The sequence below is a fragment of the Callithrix jacchus genome, chromosome 2 (genome assembly GCF_049354715.1).
Source record: "Callithrix jacchus isolate 240 chromosome 2, calJac240_pri, whole genome shotgun sequence".
Lineage (NCBI taxonomy): Eukaryota > Metazoa > Chordata > Mammalia > Primates > Cebidae > Callithrix > Callithrix jacchus.
In genome coordinates this window covers 33073666-33096846 of record NC_133503.1, presented here as the reverse complement: position 1 = coordinate 33096846, position 23181 = coordinate 33073666, and the positions used below count along the sequence as shown (strand labels likewise).

At 41.3% G+C, this 23181-nt stretch overlaps 1 protein-coding gene and 1 non-coding gene across 12 annotated transcripts in view; one reads left to right on the top strand and one right to left on the bottom strand.

Moving 5' to 3' along the window:
• The window catches only part of SEC24A (SEC24 homolog A, COPII component), a 76035-nt gene that overhangs the window by 38150 nt on the left and 14704 nt on the right, over window positions 1-23181 (bottom strand). For 4 of the 11 annotated variants that reach the window (XR_013530852.1, XM_054249549.2, XM_035284922.3 and 1 more), the window contains 7 exons: window positions 15512-15685; window positions 12953-13030; window positions 10109-10266; window positions 9669-9841; window positions 8477-8579; window positions 3710-3836; window positions 1461-1570 (listed from right to left, as the gene is read on the bottom strand). Coding sequence is in view for 10 of the 11 variants with exons in the window: in XM_054249549.2 (XP_054105524.2) it covers window positions 1461-1570; window positions 3710-3836; window positions 8477-8579; window positions 9669-9841; window positions 10109-10266; window positions 12953-13030; window positions 15512-15685 (923 nt within the window). In the remaining variant the exon portion in view is untranslated. The remainder of the gene's footprint in view (window positions 1-1460; window positions 1571-3709; window positions 3837-8476; window positions 8580-9668; window positions 9842-10108; window positions 10267-12952; window positions 13031-15511; window positions 15686-23181) is intronic. The other 7 variants (XM_078359527.1, XM_078359523.1, XM_035284918.3 and 4 more) reach the window with 3 other exon arrangements.
• Window positions 5810-5916, top strand: LOC118151828 (U6 spliceosomal RNA). Its single transcript, XR_004740234.1, has one exon. It is a non-coding gene; the product is annotated as a U6 spliceosomal RNA (small nuclear RNA).

The window sequence follows — 23181 nt, the reverse complement described above, 5'->3', positions numbered from 1 at the left end:
CAAAAACCTTCTGCCAATAGTTTCTAAATTTAAGGAAGCGATTTTTGCAAAACATGGGCGATAAAGGGAAACTAGACAGGTAAATTCAAAAGAATATGTGCTTCTGTTTTTTTTGGTTTGAATCCAATTAAAAAACAGGTACTCGGCTGGGTGCAGTGGCTCATGCCTGTAATCTTAGCACTTTGGGAGGCCAAGGTGGGTGGATCACCTGAGGTCAGGAGTTCAAGACCAGCCTGGCCATCATGGTGAAACCCCATCTAAAAAAAAACCAAAAAACAAAAAACAAACAGGTACTCTGCAGATGGCTATTACCAATCAGTTAAGTCCACTTAAGGGCAACAAAATGTTTTCTTTTCTTTTTCCTTTTTTTTTTTTTTTTTTTTTGAGACAGAGTCTAGCTCTGTTGCCCAGGCTGGAGTGCAGTGGCACAATCTCAGCTTGCTGCAACTCCACCTACCAGGTCAAACGATTCTCCTGCCTCAGCCTCCTCAATAGCTGGGATTACAGGTATGATCCTGACCTCGTGATCCACCTGCTTCAGCCTCCCAAAGTGAGATGGAGATCTTGCGCTGTCACCAGAGCAACCACGGTGTCACCACCACGGCTGGCCTTATCTTAGTGTTCTTATTTTGGCCAGGTGCTGTAGCTCCTGCCTGTAATCCAAGCACTTTGGTTGGCTGAGGCGGGCAGATCACAAGGTCAGGAGTTTGAGACCAGCCTGACCAACATGTTTAAACCCCATCTCTACTAAAAACACAAAAATTAGCCGGGTGTGGTGGTGCGTGCCTGTAATCCCAGCTACTTGGGAGGCAGAGGCAAGAAAATCGCTTGAACCCGGGAGGTGGAGGTGCAGTGAGCCAAGATTGCACCACTACACTCCAGACTGGGAGACAAAGTGAGACTCTGTCATTTAAAAAAAAAAAAATAATTATGAGCCCAATATTATTTTGGAAATTTCTGGATGTCTCACAAGACACTTAAATGGGACTTTACATAAACCTTTACCTTTCAAATATACCCTTACATACTAATTACTAGTAAACAAATATTACACTTTTATATATTTAAAAACATAAAATTTTTGCTGAGCACAGTGGTTCACGCTTGTAATCCCAGCACTTTGGGAGGCCAAGATGGGCAGATCACTCGAGCCCAGGAGTTTGAGACCAGTCTGGGCAACATAGCAAAACCCTGTCTCCACTAAAAATAAGCCAGGTGTGGGAGTACGTGCCTATAGCCCCAGCTACTCAGGAGGCTGAGGTGTGAGATCACTTGAGTGTGGGAGGTTGAGGCTGCAGTGAGCCATGATCATGCCACTGCACTCCAGCATGGGCAATGGGAGTGAGACTGTGTCTCAAAAAAAAATTTTTAAATAAAATTTTGTTAAAGGATGCCATATTGTTTTACTTAAAACCTGGTAATAAAAACTGGGTATACTGTATTAAAAAATTAAAGTTTACCATGTATTCTGAAGGAGCCATAAACTCAATGGTAGCATTTTGAACTTCAGGTCTTCTGTGAGGTTCTCCATAAACTCTGGTCAAAGGGTTGTACAAGAACTCTTCAGGAACTATAACAATACAAATATTGAAAAAACTGAAAGGATTAATATAATATACCTTGGATTTGGCCACTTTCTTGCTTGAAAAGGTGATAAAAACTCATTAAATGCCAATTCTTTTCTTTTTTTTGAGACAGAGTTTCACTCTGTTGCCCAGGCAAGAGCGCAGTGGTGCAATCTTGGCTCACTGCAACCTCCGTCTCCCGGCTTCAAGTGATTCTCCTGCCTCAGCCTCCCAAGTAGCTAGGATTAAGGCATACGCCACCAGGCTTGCTAATTTTTTAATAGAGACGGGGTTTCTTCATGTTGGTCAGGCTGGTCTCAAACTCCTGACCTCTGGCTTGGCCTCCCAAAGAGCTGGGATTACAGATGTGAGCCACTGCGCCTGGCCTATTTTCTTAAATTCCACAATTATACAAGAATATTAACCTTTGACATATGAAATATATAGACTCTGGCTGGCACTAGAAGCTATGGTAAGACAATTTCAGAGGTCAAGGTCATAAGGTTTAGTGAGTTTCATTAATTAATGAGACCTTTATGGAATATCAGTTACCTACCACTTATAATACATTAGTGGTCAAAGAATATTTTCTAAATTAATTATCATTGTATCTGTCTTCCTGTTAATTGCTCAGAAATACAAATCCCTATGCACTGTAAAGGGTAAGCTATAGTTCATGAAATAGCCTGGTTTGCATATGAAAGAAGCTTCAACTTTTATTACAATTTCATTTTGTATATTAAAGCACAAAACCATAGAGATTTTAAAGGTATACTAAATACTACATTTTATGAATTATTATAGTGCAAAAGTAAGTTCTTAACCTTTTCTTACTTTTCTATACTCAAAAGAAAACACATACAAACAATAAAACTCTTAAAAAACTCTTGGCTGATAAGTAGTGGGATCGCACATATGAATAGCCACTGCACCCTAGCCTGGGCAACATAGCAAGACACTGTCTCTTTAAAAAAAAAAAAAACTCTTGGCCGGGTAAAGTGGCTCATGCCTATAATCCCAGCACTTTGGGAGGCTGAGTCAGGAGGATCACTAGAGGTCAGGAGTTCTACACCAGCCTGGCCAACATGGCAAAACTCCACCTCTACTAAAAATATAAAAATTAGCCAGGCATGGCGGCAGGCACCTGTAATCTCAGCTACTCGGGAAGCTGAGGCAAGAGAATGGCTTGAACCTGGGAAGCAGAGGCTGTAGTGAGCCACGATCATGCCACTGCACTCCAGCTTCGGTGACAGAGTGAGACTCTCCATCTCAAAACAAAAACAAAAACAAAACTCTTTTATATTCCTCTATTTCCCAAATCTTTCAAACAGACACTGTGGATACTGGCATACTCATTTCCTTCTCTAATCCCAACAGAAAAACTGTGACATAGTTACTAAGAGAAACCTCCTCCTCAATCACTGAGAAAAGCACATTTTAACTAACCTTCTAGTACTGCCCACCTCCCTTTATTCAGCAGTGAATGAATTGGGCAGTTACTGTGAACTTACTTCTTTTCACCCTAGAGAAAAGGCATGGGACAATTTCTAAATAAAAATGTTTCTTAAATTACTGGCTTAAGTAATACCACGAAATATACCATTCATTATATGCCCAATACAATGTAAAAGAGGGATATCCTTTTTTATTCTATTATAATTTTTTGCTTAAAAATAATTTATTTATAAATATAAATGCATAGAAAAAAGTTAACAGTAGTTTTCTCTGAGTGGAAGGATTGATTACAGGTAAAGAAAAGGGGTTTCTTTTTTTTTTAAACTGTGTTTTGTATTATCTGATTTCCCTACAACGAAAGTAGAAATGTTTGGCTGGGTGCAGTGGCTCACGAGGCGGGCGGATCATGAGATCAGGAGTTCAAAATCAGATTGGCCAACATGGTGAAACCCCGTCTCTACTAAAAAATACAAAAATTAGCTGGGCATGCTGGCTTGTGCTGTAATCACAGATGCTTGGGAGGCTGTGGTAGGAGAATTGCTTGAACTGGGACCCAGGAGGCAGAGGTTGTAGAAGCCTAGCCAAGATCACGCCACTTGCACTCCAGCCTGAGCTACAGAATGAGACTCCATCTCAAAAAAAAAAAAGGAAGTAGAAATGTTTAAATGTTTCAAAAAAGCATGCCATACCATCATTTACTCGATAACATAAGTTACACTTCCATCTCCTTTGATCAAGAAAGCTGACAAAAGGATTGATGTACGTCCTGCATGAACGGCATCTCACAATTGTACTGGAGGTAACCACAGGCAACTGCTGAAAAAAACAGAATTATCTTTGAAAAGGAATAATCATCATGTTGAAAATGTGACCATTAATCCATCCTGTCTAAATAACTGTTAGGATATTATCATTTTCAAGAAAACCTAGAGTACAAGATGTACCTAAACTGCCACACACAAAAATCATGTAGCTAAAATGTATTCATTTTAAACACTACTGCTTTGCTCCAGGACCATTCTTATTAAAATTTGCCTTTTTTTGTTTGTTTGTTTTTTGAGATGGAGTTTCGCTCTTGTTACCCAGGCTGGAGTGCAATGGTGCAATCTCAGCTCACCACAACCTCCGCCTCCTGAGTTCAAGCAATTCTCCTATCTCAGCCTCCCGAGTAGCTGTGACTGCAGGCGCGTGCCACCATGCCCAGCTAATTTTTGTATTTTTAGTAGAGACGGGGTTTCACCTTGTTGACCAGGATGGTCTCGATCTCTTGACCTCATGATCCACCTGCCTCGGCCTCCTAAAGTGCTGGGATTACAGGCGTGAGCCACTGTGCCTGGCCCTAAAATTTGCCTTTTAAAAAAAAGTATTGGCTGGGCACAGTGGCTCACACATAATTCCAGCACTTTGGGAGGCCAAGGCAGATGGATGGCTTGAAGCCAGGAGTTTGAGCCTAGCCTGGGCAACACAGTGAAACCTGACCCTCTCAAAATATTTTAAAAATTAGCCTAGTGTGGTGACTTGGGTTGAGGTGGGAGGATCATTTGAGCCTGGAAGGTCAGGGCTGCAGTGAGCCATGATTGAGCCCCTGCACTCTAGCATGGGCAACAGAGCAAGACCCAGTCTCAAAAAATAAAATAAAACAAAAATTTAACAAGAATGTATTCTCTCATTAAACATTCACATTGCAAAACCAAAATAGTAGGCCAGGCACAGTGGCCAACATCTATGTCTAAAATCCCAGCACTTTAAGAGGCCAACGCGAGTGCATCACCTGAGGTCAAGAGTATGAGACCAACGCGGGCAGGAAAGTAAGACCCCGTCTCTATTTTAAAAATAAAAATCTCCCAGGCCGGGCACAGTGGTTCACGCTTGTCATCCCAGGACTTGAGAGGCCGAGGTGAGCAGATCACCTGAGGTTGGGAGTTTGAGACTAGCCTGACCAACATGGAGAAACTGTGTCTCTACTAAAAATACAAAATTAGCCAAGTGTGGTGGCTGTAATGCCTGTAATCCCAGCTACCCAGGATGCTGAGGCAGGAGAATTGCTTGAACCTGGGAGGCAGAGGTTGCGGTAAGCCAAGATCACCCCATTGCACTCCTGCATAGGCAACAAGAGAGAAACTCCATCTCAAAAAAAAAAAATCCCAGTACTTTGAAAGGCCAAAGCAGGGGGATCACTTGAGGATGGGACCTCGAGACCAAACTAAGCAACAGAGCAAAAGCCCATCTCTACCAAAAAAAAAAAAAAAAAAAGTTTTTAAATAAATAAATAGGCCAAGTGTGGTGGCTCACACCTGTAATCCCAGCACTTTGGGAAGCTGAGGCGGATGGATCGCCTGAGGTCAGGAGTTCCAGACCAGCCTGGCCAACATAGTGAAACCCTGTCTCTACTAAAAACACAAAAAATTTGCCAGGTGTGATGGTGGCACCTGTAATCCCAGCTACTTGAGAGGCTGAGGCAGGAGAATTGCTTGAACCCAGGAGGCAGAGGTTGCAGTGAGCCAAGATTGTGCCACCACACTCTAGCATGGGCAATAAGAATAAAACTTCATCTCAAAAAGAAATAAATAAATAAAGTTAAAAAATAAAACCAAATTGGTAAATTTACAATGTACTTTGGCATGGACGGTGAAGTAAAAAAAAAACAACTCTAAAATACACGACCAATGAAATTATTACAGTTCGTTGATGTTACATTAAGAGGCCTACTTAGTTTTCAACTGTAATAAAGTAAGGTGAGGTTAATTTAAATAATTAAACTTTGGAATTACACTGCTAAAGTTTATCCAGTGCTCACTTTGGCAGCACATATACTAAAATTGGAATGATACAGGGAACATTAGCAAGGCCCCAGCTCAAGGATGACATGCAATTTCATGAAGTGCTCCATATTTTAAAAAAAAGTTTACCCCACATATTAAAGGTTCTAAAGGCGGGCCAGGCACAGTGGCTCACGCCTGTAATCCCAGCACTTTGGGAGGCTAAGGTGGGTGGATCACGAGGTCAGGAGATCGAGACCATCCTGGCCAACATGGTGAAACCCTGCCTCTATTTAAAAAAAAAAAAAGTTCTAAAGTCTTAGCTGGGTATAGTGGTCAGTGCCTACAGTTCCACTTACTCTGTCTGGAGGCTGAGGCAGGAGGACTGCTTGAGCCCAAGAGTTCAAGGCTGCAGTGAGCTATGATCATGGAACTGCACTCTAACCTGGGTGACAACGAGATACTCGGTCTCTAATAAAATAAATAAATAAATAGCAGTAAATACATGGGAAGGGTCTTTGTAAGATTATCAGATTTGGGGAGATTTGTTTTGATTTACCAGAAACCCTGAGACAGGTGAAAGAAATGTTTTTGCTTATATTGATCAACTTGACTGAGAGCCAGTGCCTTGGACAACAATGACATGCCATCTAATCTTTAAAAGAAGATTTTATTTATTCATCTTTTTTTTAGTCCCACTCTGTTGCACAGGCTGGAGTACAGTGCGGGATCTTGGCTCACTGCAACCTCTGCCTCCTAGGTTCAAGCAATACTCTTGCCTCAGCCTTCCCAGTTGCTGGGATTATAGGTGTGCGTCACCACGTTGGGCTAAATTTTCTATTTCTGGTGGAGATGAGATTCACCATGTTGGTCAGGCTGATCTTGAACTCCTGACCTGAGGTGCCTGCCTCAGCCTCCCAAAGTGCTGGGATTACAGGTGTGAGCCACCGCACCTGGCCTTTATCTATTTTAAAAGAAGGATCTCTTAAAAAATAGATAAATCCTCAGCAACATAGTTAAGACTCTGCTTCTTAAAAAAAAAAAAAAAACAGTACAAGCAATAAAATCCCATCACCACCAAAAAAAAAAAAAAAAAAAAATCCTATTAAGCAAAGTGTTTTTTGGGAAAGTCAGCAATCCTCAAGAATACATGGCCACAGAGCTTTAGGACAAAGGTAGATCAGCTTTTTTCTTTTGAAACAACTTTTTTGATACAGGGTCTCACTCTGTCATCCAGGCGGGACTGCAGTGGTACAATCATGTCTCACTGTAGCCTCAACCTCCCAGGCTCAAGTGATCCTCCCACTTCAACCTCCCAAGTAGCCAGGATTGGCTGGTCTTCAACTCCTGGACTGAAGTAATTCTCTCACTTTGCCCTCCCAAAGTGCTGGGATTACAGGCAATGAGCCACCACATGTGGCTTAAAGCAACTTTTTTTTTTTTGAGGCAGAGTCTCACTCTTGTTGCCCAGGCTGGAGTGCAATGGCAGGATCCTGGCTCACCGCAACCTCTGTCTCCCAGGTTCAAGCAATTCTCCTGCCTCAGCCTCCCAAGTAGATGGGATTACAGGCATGTGCCACCACATCCAGACAATTTTTATATTTTTAGTAGAGACAGGGTTTCTTCATGTTGGTCCAGCTGGTCTTGAACTCTCGACCTCAGGTGATCCACCTGCCTTGGCCTCCCAAAGTGCTGGGATTACAGGTGTAAGCCACTGAGCCTGGCCCAGTGCAACTTTATAAGATAACAAATTTTACTCCACCAATGACAGAATGGGAAGACTAGAGTTAAGTACTTTAATGGGTAAATAATTCACAGCCTATTAAAATAGTATGATTCATTTATCTAGTTTCTCTCAGTACCTCTATTCTATTCAGTACTTTTTGAATTTTCCAGCAATGTATTTCCTTTACCTAGTTTTTTAAAGTGTTTAGTAATAAAACTTTTGGTTGAATTATAAGAAATCTGTCAATCATCAACTTCCTAAAGATAGATTAAACAAATTCTATGTGTGATTCTTGCATCGTTGCAGAAAATTTTCACCATGAAGATAATTCTGCACAAAAGACATTTACTTTCACTAAAGAAGCTAGGTGCAGGGGCTCATGCTTATAAATCCCAGCACTTTGGGAGGTAGGCAGATCACCTGAGTCAGTTTGAGACCAGTCTGCCAATGTGGTGAAACATCATCTCTACAAAAAATACAAAAATTAGCTGGGTGTGGTGGCAGGTGCCTGTAATGTCAGCTACTCAGGAAGCTCAGGAGAGTGAATCGCCTGAACATGGGAGGCAGAGGTTGCAGTGAGCTGAGATCTCACAATTGTACTCCAGCTTGGGAAACAGAGAGAAACCCCATCTCAGATTTAAAAAAAAAAGAAAGAAAAGAAGCTGGGCACAGTGGCTAACACCTGTAATCTCAGCACTTTGAGAGGTTAAGGTGGGAGGATAGCAAGGTCAGAAGTTCAAGACCAGCCTGGCCAAGATGGTGAAACCCCATCTCTGCTAAATATTAGCTGGGCCAAGTGGCAGAACCCTGTAATCCCAGCTACTTGGGAGGCTCAGGCAGGAAATGGCTTGAACTCAGGGGTGGGGTGGAGGTTGCAGTGAGCCGAGATTGCACCACTGCACCCCAGCCTGGGCAACAGAGGGAGACTCCATCTCAAAAAAATAACAGAAAAGAAAAGAAAGGAAACATACCACTAAGTCTTTGAAAGGATGAAGCAGCAGCCCCAAAGGAAGTTTGGCTTTATTCAGTAAGGCCTGAGTCTGAGGAATGCTAGTCAGTGTGCATCGAAATAACCTATATCAAAGTAAAAAGTATGTATAAGTTGCAGCTATGATTACTTTTGAACAAAATAACTTCAAAGATTTAAAAGGTATACATTTTAATACTGGATCAGATTACAGATGAAATATCAATAGATTCTCTGAAATTTTATCCCATTTAAATATTTAAGTCTAAGTCCTATGCAGAAATAGAGTAGATGGTTATCCTACATTATATAACTAAAACACAGTCTCGTCTTGGCTTGTGCGCAAAACAGTCTAAACTTATTTTTTGTTATGTAAGTGACACTGGAATTAAATTAAATTTAGGTGACAGTCCAAATTGCAAAGTTTATTATTTAAAAGTTCAGGACAGGCACAGTGGCTCAAGCCTGTAATCCCAGCACTTTGGGAGGCTGAGGCAGGCAGATCACCTGCGGTTGGGAGTTCGAGACCAGCCTGACTAACATGGAGAAACCCCATCTCTACTAAAAATATAAAATTAGCCAGGCATGGTGGCACATGCCTGTAGTCCCAGCTACTTGGGAGGCTGAGGCAGGAGAATCACTTGAACCCAGGAAGCAGAGGTTGCAGTGAGCCAAGATTGTACCACTGCACTCTAGCCTAGGCAACAAGAGCAAAACTCTGTCTCAAAAGAAAAAAAAGTTCAGTTTTGCTGAAGATTCTAAATACAATTTAAAGGTACCAAATTTAATTCATCAGAAATTCTTGAGCACACACATTTAAGCTTATGGTAAGTTTTTAGGAAGAAAAAAAGTATTATGTTTGTTATGAAATCAATTTTAAATGACAGCAAATAAAGGATTATGTAGAATAAAATCCCTGTACTTTGAAGAAAGAATGTAACCACCATAATGATAATGAATTTCATAATCTCATTAGAGCTGATAAGAACAAAATCAGTTCAGGGGTTACATCCCAATTTCTTGACATAGGACTTTTCAAATGTCTATTAAGTAAACAAGTAAAAGTTCTATCTTGTGTACCCAGAACTTCTTTCATAAATTCATAATTTGTACAGCTTATTCATAACAACTGACGTGCTGTCCCAAAAAGCAAGAAAATTTTTAGGACATGAATAATGTCACATCTGAAGCCTTACTCTGGATTACAGTTGAGTTTCTGGATGTCTTCATGCAAATTTGGAACTGGAGGCTTCAAAGGTGTTGATGGAAGCATGTTTCTTTCTTGAAGAAGATTGACAACTCTTAGACCCTCTGGATGTAGACTTAATCCACTCATGCTTGGGGTTAAATGATTAGCACCTAAGGGAGTCTACAGATATATAATTTCAAAGTAAGTAACTTTTATTAAGTGTGTAGAAAAGTGGTTAATTTATCTATAAATAACAAAAGTGTAATCTAGATCTCTTGGCCAATCTTTTGGTTCTGGAAAAATGTGTACACAAAGGCTTTATGATATATCCATTATTACTCTAATTGGTTATAAAAATATGTAAGATATCTTCCTAAAACTTTCTTCATGTGTATACAGTTTAAACCAAATGGAGAAATAGGTTAAAGGAAATCCCAAAAAGTTTACCTGAATAAAGGCCTGTGGCCCACTTGAGTAATTCAAAGAAGAGGATGGCACTCCAGTTGCACCAGGTGGTGTGTTCTGATAACCAGGCAGTAAGGAGGGATATGAATATCCAACACTTCGGCTCATTTTGGGATTCTTGTTAGTAAGCTGTGGTGTTGCTAGAAACAAGGTAACTTTTAAGTTCTATTTTATACTCCAGAATACTTAATTTATTTAAAAAACATTTTTTTGGAGAAAGAGTTTCACTATCACCCTTAGGCTGCAGTACGGTGGGGCAATCACGCCTCACCACAGCCTTAACCTCCTGGGCTCAAATGATCCTCCTGCGTCAGCCTCCCAAGTAGCTGAAACAAGTGGTGTATGCCACCATGCCTGGCTAATGTTTTTGTATTTTTTGTAGAGATGGGACTTCACCATGTTGTCCAGGCTGGGATTATATGCGTAAGCCACCACGCCTGGCCCAGAATGTTTTGAATCAACACATAAATCTAATAAATTATAGATGTAACTCCAAAATTATTTGGATAATTTAATACTTTCATTTATCAACTTTGTAAAATAAGACACACACCAGTAACAAAGTAATAGCAATGATTAAAATCTATTTATTTTATTTTATTTTTTGAGACAGTCTTGCTCTGTCACACAGGCTGGAGTGCAGTGGCACAATCTCAGCTCATTGTAACCCCTGCCACCTGGATTCAAGTGATTCTCCTACTTCAGTTTCCCAAGTAGCTAGGACCACAGGAGTGTGCCACCACATCTGGCTAATTTTTGTATGTTTAGTAGAGACAGGGTTTCATTATGTTGGCCAGACTGGTCTTGAACTCCTGACCTCAGGTGATCTGCCTGCCTTGGCCTCCCAAAGTGCTGGTATTACAGGCATAAGCCACTGTGCCTGGCCAAAAATCTAGTTAATAGATTTATCCTAATTAATATTTTATACTATAGTAGTAGACACATAAAAACTAGTTCGCACAGTTAATTTACTTTCATATCGGCTGGGTGTGGTGGCTCATGCCTATAATCCCAGCACTTTGGGAGGTTGAGGTGGGTGGACCACTTGAGGTCAGGATTTGGAGACCAGCCTGGCCAACATGGTGAAATCCCATCCGTCACTACCAAAAAATAAAAAAATTAGCCAAGTGTGGTGGCACACGCCTGCAGTCCCAGCTACTTGGGAGGCTGAGGTGGGAGAATTGCTTGAATCCAGGAGGCAGAGGTTGCAGTGAGCAGAGATTGTGCCCACTGCACTCCAGCTTGGGCGACAGAGGGAAACTGTCTCAAACAAACAAACAAACAAACAAACAAAAGAACAGTTAATTTATTTTCATATAATGCATTAAATTTTGTATTCAGACTAAAATTTTAATTTAAAACAACTTTAATAAAAACATCCAGCTGGGCTCACATCTGTAATCCCAGCCCTTTGGGAGGCCGAGGCGGGTGGATCATGAGGTTAGGAGATTGAGACTATTCTGGTTACCACAGTGAAACCCTGTCTCTACTGAAAAAAAAATTAGCTGGGGTGGTGGCACGCGCCTGTAGTCCCAGCTACTTGGGAGGCTGAGGCAGGACAATCTGAACCCAGGAGATGGAGGTTGCAGTGAGCAGAGATCATACCACTGGACTCCAGCCTGGTGACACAGCGACACTCCCTCTCAAAACAAAACCAAAACAAAACATCCTAAAAGGGCTGGGTGAGGTGGTTCACACCTATAATCCCAGCAAATCGGAGAACCAAGGCAGGAGGGATCCCTTCAGGTCAAGGGTTCGAGACCAGTCTAGGCAATATAGTGAGAACCCCTCTCCATCTCTACAAAAATAAAAAAATTAGCCTGGCATGGTATCATATGCCTGTAGTCCCTGCTACTCCAGAAGGGTGAGGTGAAAGATCGCCTGAGTCCAGGCGTTTGAGGCTGCAGTGAGCTCTAACAGCGCTACTGCACTTAAGCCTGGGTGACAGAGACCTTGTTCCTAAAAAAAAAAAAAAATCCTAAATGTGCTCTATAGTCAAAACATAGTAATAATAAAGTCCATGATCCCAATTCTGACAGGAATAAGAACAAATCTAATGCACAGAAATAAAAAAATGTTAAATAGTAGAGCCAGATGTTGTGGCACATGCTTATTATCCCAGCACTTTGGAAGGGCAAAATGGGAAAATCGCTTAAGCCAGGAATTCAAGACATCCTGGGTAACATGGTGAAACCCTGCCTTTACAAAACGTACAAAAATTAGCCAGGGGCCGGGCACAGTGGCTCATGCATACAATCCCAGCACTTTGGGAAGCCAAGGCAGGTAGATCACTTTCAGTCAGCAGTTTGAGAACAGCCTGGCCAACATGGCGAAATCCCATCTCTACTAAAAATATAAAAATTAACAGGGTGTGATGGTGGGCGCCTCTAATCCCAGCTAATTGTGAGGGTGAGTTGGGAGAATCACTTGAACCTGGGAGGCAGAGATTGCAGTGAACCGAGATCTCGCCATTGCACTCCAGCTTAAGCAACAGAGCGAGACTCAGTCTCAAAAGTAGAAAAAAAAACAAAACAACAAAAAGCTGGATATGGTGGCATGTGCCTATAGTTCTAGCTTCTCAGGAGGCTGAAGTGGGAGGACTGCTTGAGCCCAGAAGACTAAGGCTGCAGTGAGCCATAATTACACCACTGCACTCCACAGCCTGAGCAATAGAGTGAGACCCTGTGTCCAATAAATAAATAAAGTTAATAGTATGTATGGCTACATAAAGTTTCCTATAATGAGCATACATTTCTGCAATGACCACATATTATTTCTATAATCAGAAAAAAGAGATTAAAAAAAAAAACTTTCATAGCATCTCACCCAAGAAGCCACCTCCTTCAATCTCATCGTAGCTACTGTGGACCACCGTAGATCCATTATTGATATTTGATGTAATACCTAAGAATGAAGTTCATTAACAAGATTTTAATTGGAATAATTATTACAATCTCTGCATAATTTGAACTAATATCCAAAATTTTAGATAATTTTCTAAATAACAAATAGTTTAAAACAACAGCCTATTAAAAACATCAAAAATCCCAGTTTTTACATATACAATAGTTTCAAATAATTTAGCTGCAACTTCAGGGAAAAAAAAATGAGTCCTTGGGAGGAGTCTTTTCACCTTATGTTGTACCTAGACCAAAAACCCAAATAACAAGGCTTTTTCATAACCCACTCCAGCAAAATAACTTCCAGCAATGGGTGGTTCTTTATGAAATTTATAAAATTATATACCATATGAAAGATTTCAGCAATTGTGAGAGCTGCATTAAAAACCTCTAAGGGGCTAGGTGCAGTGGCTCATGCCTATAATCCCAGCACTTTGGGAGGCTGAGGCTGGTGGATCACTTGAGGTCAGGAGTGAGACCAGCCTGGCTAACAAGGTTGAACCCCATCTCAACTAAAAATACAAAAATTAGCTGGGCTTGGTGGTGGGCGCCTGCAGACCCAGCTACTCGGGAGGCTGAGGCAGGAGAATTGCTTGAACCCAGAAAGTGGAGGCTGCAATGAGCTGAGATAGCACATCCCCACTCCAGCCTGGGTGACAAAGCGAGACTCTGTCTCAAAAAAAAAAAAGAAAAAAGAAAAAAAATGGCCGCACGTAGTGGCTCACACCTGTAATCCTAGCACTTTCGGAGGCCGAGGTGGGTGGATCACCTGAGGCCAGGAGTTTAAGACCAGCCTGGCCATCATGGTGAAACCCCATCTTAAAAAAAAAACACAAAAAAAACAACAACAAAAAACCCTCTAAAGAGCAGTACACAATGAAAAGAAATTATCAAAATCAAAACTACTTAAAGAAAAAGAGGCTAGGCACAGTGGCTCATGCCTATAATCCTAGCACTTTGGGAGTCTGAGGCGGGCAGATCACGAGATCAGGAGCAAACTTGTCTCTACCAGAAATCCCATCTCTACTAAAAATACAAAAAAAATTAGCCAGGTGTGGTGGCGAGTGCCTGTAATCTCAAATACTTGAGAGGCTAAGGGAGGAGAACTGCTCGAACCCAGGAGGCGGAGGTTGCTGTGAGCTGAGATTGCCACACTGCACTCCAGCATGCTTGATGGTAATGAGACTCCATTTCAAAATAAATAAATAAATAATAAAAAAATAAAGTCAGTAACTTCTTTCCAGTTCTCAATACCAACTTGACTTTAGCCATGAATTAATAACAGAAAATCACAGTAAAACTTTTAGCAGAAACAAAATCACTGGGCATATTGTGAATTCTCTTTAGTTGTTAAAAAATATAAGCCAGGTGTAGAAGTTCACACCTGTAATTCCAGCACTTTCGGAGGCCAAAGTGGGCAGATCACTTGAGTTCAGGAATTCACACCAGCCTGGGCAACATGGGAAAACCCTGTCTCTACTGAAAATATAAAAATTAGCCAGGTGTGGTGGCGCATGCCTGTAATCTAAGCTATGAGGAAGACTGGGGCACAAGAATCACTTGAACCTAGGGGACAGAAGCTGCAGTAAGCTGAGATCCTTCTACCACACTCCAGCCTGGGCAACAGAGTGAGACTCTGTCTCTAAAATAAAAACAAAAAACTAGCTGGGTGTGGTGGTATACACCTTTAGTTCCTGCTACTCCAGAAGCTGAGGCAGGAAGATTGTGTGAGACCAAGAGGCTGAGGCTACAGTGAGCTATTCTCACACCACTGCACTCCAGCCTGGGTGACAGAGTGAACTCTTTAAAAAAATTTTTTTTAAATAAGTATTTATGGTAACTTGATCTCCAAAGTAATACTGTGGCAATCAATGAGACAAAGCCTCATCATTCTGTTACTTTTTTTTTTTTTTGAGACTGAGTCTTATTTTGTCACCCAGGCTGGAGTGTAGTGGTATGATCTTAGCTCACTGCAACCTCCGCCTCTTGGGTTCAAGCGATTCTCCTTGGCCGGGTGCGAAGCTCACACCTGTAATCCCAGCACCTTGGGAGGTCAAGGCAGAATCGCCTGAGCTCAGGAGTTCGAGACCACCCAGGGCAACATGGTGAAACCCCATCTCTACTAAAAATACCAAAAAACTGCCGGGCGTGGTGGCTCACACCTGTAATCCAAGCACTTTGGAGACCAAGGCAGGCGATGACCTGAGGTCAGGAGTTCAAGACCAGCCTGACCAACATGGTGACATCTTAAAAAATAATAATAATTAATTAATTAATTAACTAGGTGTGGTGGCGCACGCCTCCAGTCCCAGCTACATGGGAGGCTGAAGCTTGAGAATCGCTTCAGCCCCAGAGGCAAAAGCTGCAGTGAGCTGAGATTATACCACTGCACTCTAGCTTGGGCTACAGAGTGAGGCTATGTCTCAAATTAAAAAAAAAAACAACTTTAAGAACTTGACTTTGTTTCTTGATTCACTTAACTTACCTTCTTGGTTGACAGATGAATTAAATGAGGGCTGGGGTACATGTCTATATGATGATTTCTGGGGTGTGAGGGCGCTTATTGGGGGTGGGCCTCCAGCTGGAGGGGGCCCATGAGGAGCTCCTGGTTGAAAAATTGTAGGCAGAGGTGGATTCACTAAGGGAGGTACAGATGAACCTATGGAAACATTGGTTTTTCACGTCATTTAAGAACTTAAGACAATTGCCAAAACCAGCCTTTTACCAAAGCTGAGTAATTTCCAACCTTACATTTAAATTATAATCACCAAAACATTACCAGAAACATGTTAATTTCCTAAATTTACAATGTTTCAATCTATGTGCATAGTTTACACATTTCTTTCTCTTTCTTTCCTTCTTTCCTTTCTTTCTCTCTCACTCTCTCTCTCTTTTTTTTTTTTTTGTCACCCAGGCTGGAGTGGATTAGTGAGATCTCAACTCACTGCAACCTCTACCTCCCTGGTTCAAGGGATTCTCCTGCCTCAGCCTCCTAAGTGCTGCAGTTACACGCATGCGACGCCTTGCCTGGCTAATTTTTTGTATATTTAGTAGAGTTGGGGTTTAACCATGTTGGCCGGGCTGGTCTTGAACTTCTGACCTCAGGTGATCCGCCCACCTTGGCCTCCCAAAGTGCTGGATTACAGGCATGAGCCACTTTGCCTGGACCATATTTTAGAAATTTCTAACTCTCCCCTACCAGGCCTCTTACCTGTCAATTATTAGAGCAGAATAAATAGAAAATTTGGATGAAAACACTTTTAAAGTAGATACATTGCCCTGTTTGTTTTTATTATTTTTTTTTAAATTTTAATAAAATAGAGAAGGGGGGGGTCTCATTTTGTTGCCCAGGCTGTTCTTAAATTCCAGGGCTCCAGTGATCCTCCTGTCTTGCCCTCCCAAAGTGGTGGGATTACAGGCATAAGCCACTGTACTTGGCCAGCCGTGTTTATTAATTTTTTATAAACTGATCACGACCGGGCGCAGTGGCTCACACCTGTAATCCCAGCACTTTGGGAGGCCAAGATGGGTGGAGGATCACCTGAGGTCAAGAGATCGAGACCACCCTGGCCAACATGGTGACACCCCATCTCTATTTAAAAAAACGAAACAGCCGGGCGTGGTGGCTCACGCCTGCTGTAATCCCAGCACTTTGGGAGGCTAAGGTGGGTGGATCACGAGGTCAAGAGATCGAGACCATCCTGGTCAACATGGTGAAACCCCGACTCTATTAAAAATACAAAAAATCAGCTGGATGTGGTGGCGCGTGCCTGTAATCCCAGCAATGCAGGAGGCTGAGCGGGGAGAATTGCCTGAACCCAGGAGGCGGAGGCTGCGGTGAGCCAAGATCGCGCCATTGCACTCCAGCCTGGGTAGCAAGAGTGAAACTCTGTCTCAAAAAACAAAAAAAATACAAAAAACTGATCATTAGGTTCAATAGGCCATGTGAGATACATTCTAGTACAAATTAACATAACTATTTTAATGTTATTAATTTTGTAATATTTTGTTAATTTTGTTTACTAACATAGACTGTTCCATTAACATCAACTAAGTTTAGAGTGAGTCTAAAAATAGAGGGCCGGGCCAGGTAGAGTAGATCACCTGTAGTCAAGAGTTCGAAACCAGCCTGGCCAGCATGGTGAAACCCTGTCTCTACTAGAAATACAAAAAATTAGCCATGTGTGGTGGTGGGCACCTGTAATCCCAGCTACCTGGGAAACTGAGGCAGGAGAATCATTTGAACCCGGGAGGTAGAAGTTGCAGTGAGCCAAGATCCTGCCACTGCACTTCAGCCTGGGTGACAGAGCAAGACTCTGTCTCCAAAAAAAAAAAAAAAAAAAACAGGAGGTCAGGCACAGTGGTGCATGTCTATAATCCCAGGACTTTGGGAAACCAAGGCAGGAAGCTAGGAATTCAAGACTAGACTGTGCAACATAGAGAGGCCAAATCTCCACAGAAACAAGTAAATAAAAATACATGTTATTCTAAATTCTCTAAATTTCATTTTCCTTTGTTTTATTAGGGTATAACCTGTTAAAAATGAGAAACCTAGTTTACCTTCTATAACAGCCTAATATTAACATTATATAATTCTGTAACATTATATTAACAACATTCTCTAGGCTTAAAAATCGGAATTGATCCAAAGTTCATATATAAACATTATAAAATAAAATATTCATCAAAATAAACTAAGGGCTGGGTGTGTAATCCCAGCACTTTGGGAGGCCGAGGCAGGTGGATCACATGGTCAGGAGTTCAAGACCAACCCAACCAAGATGGTGAAAACCTGTCCCTTAAAACAAAAACAAACAAACAAAAAAATAGTTTTAGTAGAAAAAAAAAAGAAGAAGACAATAAACTAAGAATGACATGGTAGGCAAGGCTCAGTGGCTCACACCTGTAATCCCAGCACCTTGGGAGGCCAAGGCGGGAGGATCACTTGAGGTCGAGAGTTCGAGACCAGCCTGACTAACATGGAGAAACCCTGTCTCTACTAAAAAAATAAAATAAAATATATAACTCAATCAAGACAGTTGAAGACGAGCAAAAAAATAAAATAAAATAAAAAAATAAATTTAATTAGATTAAAAATTTTTTTAGATGACATGGTATTTGTTCTTCTATCTACCAGTATCTCACTGCCCTAACTTCATCATTTTTCTATTTGGACGATAAGTTCAAAAACAAGTGTAAAAACATGATCAGTTATCCTTAGGGAAATTATTCTATGTGATATCAAAGTTTCAAAACACACAACCACCTGTTCTTTCAAATTAACTACATTGCTTCCACCTTCTCATTTACTAAAGTAGAATAATAAAGTCTACAGAGTAGACAAAATACCATTGATAAATGTATGCTGATTTTTCATTCCAAGACTTTTTTTTAATACCTGAGTTTTTAAGCGAAATAGGTAATAAATTTTACTTATAACACAGCTAATCTTATATTTTACAAAACTAAAGGAATAAATGTACCCAGTTTGGAAATTTTTCAAAATGGCACTCCAGCCTGGGCAACAGAGCGAGACTCCATCTCAAGAAAGCAAAAAAAGAAAAATTGCCTATTACTGAACCTTACACCCAACAAAATTAATCAGTGCCTTGTTGACAAAACTGAAGACAAAGATTATTGCCATCTAACTCCCTTATCAAAAAAGTGCTCACACATATCTAGGGCAATACAGACAAGTCAAAGAAACAAAGGGGCAAGGTACATTACCAACTCAGCATGAACAAAAATGTAAGATACATCTGGCCACAAAGATGTAACAACCTACAACCTAATGTTTAACAGAATAAAAGTAAGCTTATAGAGATTTTCATAGCTTTTAGAAGAATATTTTTGAAGAGATTATCATATGTTTCATAAAATGAACATTTTTCAAGGTTGAATAATTCTTATTTACGGCACTAATAATTAGAGTTTCAGAGTCTGCCCTCTCAGCTAAAAGGTAGACCATTTAAAAAATTCAGGAAATTTTAATATATGAACTAAAAACTTAGTATAAAATAGATACAGCTTTGATATCAGACTATCAGATACCAACTATCAGTTATGAGTTGACAAACAGAAAAAAAATGAGGAGTTTGAAGGTTCTTTGAAGGTTCAAATGAGAAAAAAGAAGGCTCTTTTTTAAATACATTTTACTAGCATGTGTGCATATATATATAATTTTTTTTTTTTTAGTCTTGCTCCGTCTCCCAGGCTGGAGTGCAGTGGCGCAATCTTGGCTCATTGCAAACTCCACTAAAGGAGGAGGTTCAAGAGATTCTTCTTTGTTAGTCCCCTGAGGAGCTAGGATTATAGGTGTGTGCTACCATGCCTGGCTAATTTTTGTGTTTTTAGTAAAGACGTAGTTTCACCAGGTTTACCAGACTGGTCTCAAACTCCTGACCTTGTAATCCGCCCACCTCGGCCTCCCAAAGAGCTGGGATTACAGGCGTGAGACCCCACATCCGGCCAGTTGATATGTTTTTATTTCTCCTTCTTTCATAAGTTTCAGCACCTTTTTTTTTTTTTTGAGACAGAGTCTTGCTGTTGCCCAGGCTGGAGTGCAGTGACAGGATCTCAGCTCACAGCAACCTCCGCCTCCTGGGTTCAAGCAATTCTCCTGCCTTAGCCTCCTGAGTAGCTGGGATTGCAGGAATGTGCCACCATACCTGCCTAATTTTTGTATTTCTAGTAGAGACAGGGTTTTCATCATGCTGTCCAGGCTGGTCTCGAACTCCTGACCTCAGTTGATCCACCTGCCTCAGTCTCCCAAAGTGCTAGGATTACAGGTGCGAGCCACCATGCCCAGCCTCAGCACTTATATATATCTCTCTCACCACATCCATACTGGAGACAAGGTTCACCACCTGAGGGTTTCTGTTATAGCTAAAGACATTTCAGATTGTTGATAATGTACCTTTTTAAGAGAAGCTACACCGATTCTTAAATAGTTTGTATTATTTATTTATTTTTAAATAAAATTATTTAAAAAAAATAGAGATGGGGTCTTGCTGTTTTGCTCAGGCTAGTCTTGAACTCCTGGCCTCAAGTGGGTAACTCCTACCTCAGCCTCCCAAAGTACTAGTATTATAGGCAGGAGCTACCATGCCTGGCCCTTAAATAGTTTTTAAATGTTTTCCCAAACTATTTTATTGTGGTTTTGGACAAATTATTCAAGTCTTACACTTCACATCAGTAAGAGATTGTTATAAAGATAATGCAGGCCTGGCTAGGTGGCTCACACCTGTAATCCCAGAACTTTAGGAGTTCCAGGCAGCAGGATCACTTGAGATCAGCAATTACAGTGAGCTATGTTGCAGTTATAGTGAGCTATGATGGTGCCACTGTACTCTACCCTGGGCGGCAGGATAAGACTCTGACTCTACAAAAAATAAACAACAAGACTAGCCAGGCACTGTGGCACACCTACCCAGGGAGGTGAGGCTGGAGGATAGTTTGAGCCCAGTTTGATGTCACAGTGAGCTATGATTGTGCCACTGCACTCCAGCCTGGGAAACAGAGAGACAGCCTATCTCTAAAAAATAAAAAACAAAACACAAAAACAGATAATGTATATAAAAGTTTGGTAGAGTCTGGAAAATAATATAAATACCATCTTTTTAAAGACTTTTTTTTTTTGGAAACAGAGTCTCAATTTGTCACCTAGGCTAGAGTGTAGTGGGGCAATCACAGCTCACTGCAGCCTCGACTAACTGGGCTCAAGCAATTCCCCCACTTCAGCCTCTTGAGTAGCTGGGACCACAGGCATGCACCACCATATTCATTCATTTCAAGTGACTGATGCTCACTCATGGTATCAAATGAATTAGGACAAAAGTAATGTGAAGGATTTTGGCTCTAGCAATTGCAGGTCAGAAGATTTCCATAAAGACACTTAAGTTTCTAGAAGCAGCTTTAATCTTTACAAGACCAAAATGCATTCACCAGAGCCAATGTCTGATCAAAGGCTTGGAAAAATAAAGTTTCAGCCATTAATCTACAAGCCTGATGGAGTATATGCTACATAAACACACACAAACTGTAAAAGATAGCTATTGATATTACTATTTCACTTGGAAGCCTTCACTAATTCATAAACTTAAGGATGTCTGTTGAGCAGCATCAACCTGCAGATCCCAATATGGAATTTTAAATGATTTTCAAATACTACTAATGTTAATAAATATGGCTGGGTGTGGTGGCTCACACCTGTAATCCTAGCATTTTGGGAGGCTGAGGCTGGTGGATTACCTGAGGTCAGGTGTTCAAGACCAGCCTAGCCCATATGGTGAAACCTGTCTCTAATAAAAATACAAAAAATTAGCCGAGTGCAGTGGCACGTGTCTGTAATTCCAGCTACTCTGGAGGCTGAGGCAAGAGAATTGCTTGAACCTGGGAGGCAGAGGTTGCAGTGAGCCGAGATCATGCCACTGCGCTCTAGCCTGGGCCACAGAGCAAGACTCAAAATAAAAAAAAAAAAATGTTCAAGCCTGTAATCCCAGCACTTTGGGAGGCCGAGGCGGGTGGATCACGAGGTCAAGAGATCAAGACCATCCCGGTCAACATGGTGAAACCCCGTCTCTACTAAAAAAATACAAAAAATTAGCTGGGCATGGTGGCGCGTGCCTGTAATCCCAGCTACTCAGGAGACTGAGGCAGGAGAATTGCCTGAACCCAGGAGGCGGAGGTTGTGGTGAGCCGAGATCGCACCATTGCACTCCAGCCTGGGTAACAGGAGCGAAACTCTGTCTCCAAAAAAAAAAAAAAAGTGTAACACCTTGCTAATTTTAATAGCAAAAAAGGAAAAATCCAACTAAACACTGATGTTAAAAGATAAAAAGATAAAAGTCAGTCTAAGAATATATAATATGCAGCTTTCTCCTCAAACTGATTCAACACAATCTCTACGAAAATTCCAGATATCTTTTTTTTTTTTTTTTTGAGAAAAAGTGTAACTCATCCAGGCTGGAGTGCAGTGGTGCAAACTCAGCTCACTGGACACCTGATCTCCCTGGGCTCAAGCTATCTTCCCACCTCAGCCAACCAAGTAGCTGGGGCCACAAATGTGTGCCACCATGCCTAGCTAATTTTTTGAAGAGGCAGTGTTTCGCCATGTCTGTCACCCAGGCTAGTCTCAAACTCCTGAGCCCAAGTGATCCACTCATCTCAGCCTCCAAAGTGCTGGTATTACAGGTATGAGCCACTGTGCCTGACCCCAGCTATCTCTTTTTACAAAAATTGACAAACTGATCCTAAAATTCTTACGAAATTCAAGAGAACCAGAAGAGCCAAAACAATCTTGAAAACAAAGTTAGAAGAGTCATACTTTTCAAATTCAAAGTTTACTACAAAGCTACAATAATCAATATGTTTTACAGACATTAAAATAGACATACACGGTGGCTCATGCCTATAATTCCAGCACTTTGGGATGCCGAAGTGGGAGAATCACTTGAACTCAGGAGTTCGAGACCAGCCTGGGGAACATGGAGAAACCTTGTCTCTACTAAAAAAAATAAAATTAGCCAGGCGTGGTGGCACATACCTGTAATCCCAGCTACTTGGAAAATTGCTTGAACCCAGGAGGCGGAGGTTGTAGTGAGCTAAGATTGTGCCATTGCACTCCAGCCTGAGCAACAAGAGCAAAACTCCATCTCAAAAAAAAAAAAGAAAGAAAGAAAGCGAGACCACAGGGATTCATTCAGCCTTGACTGTAAGATGGAACCTAGTTCATTAAAGTAATAGCCAGTCTGCGTAAGGTGGTTCTGCACGCAAACTTGAGTCTCTGAAATATTATGGGTGACTCAAAGAAAAAGACTAGAAAGAAGCAAAGCAGGAAAAATGCACAAATTTAAGTTATTTCAGTCAATTCAAAGGTTAGAAAATTAATTTATTTAAAAACTGCTAATGAGGTCAGGTACCGTAGCTCACACGCCTATAATCCCAGCGCTTTGGGAGGCCAAGGCAGGTGGATCTCTTGAGGTCAGGAGTTCCAGACCGGCCTGGCCAACATGGTAAAACCCTGTCTTGGCCAAGTGCAGTGGCTCATGCCTGTAATCTAAGCATCTTGAGAGGCTGAGGCAGGCAGATCACCTGAGGTCAGGAATTCAAGACCAGTCTGGCCAACATGCTGAAACCCTGTCTCTATAACAAAAA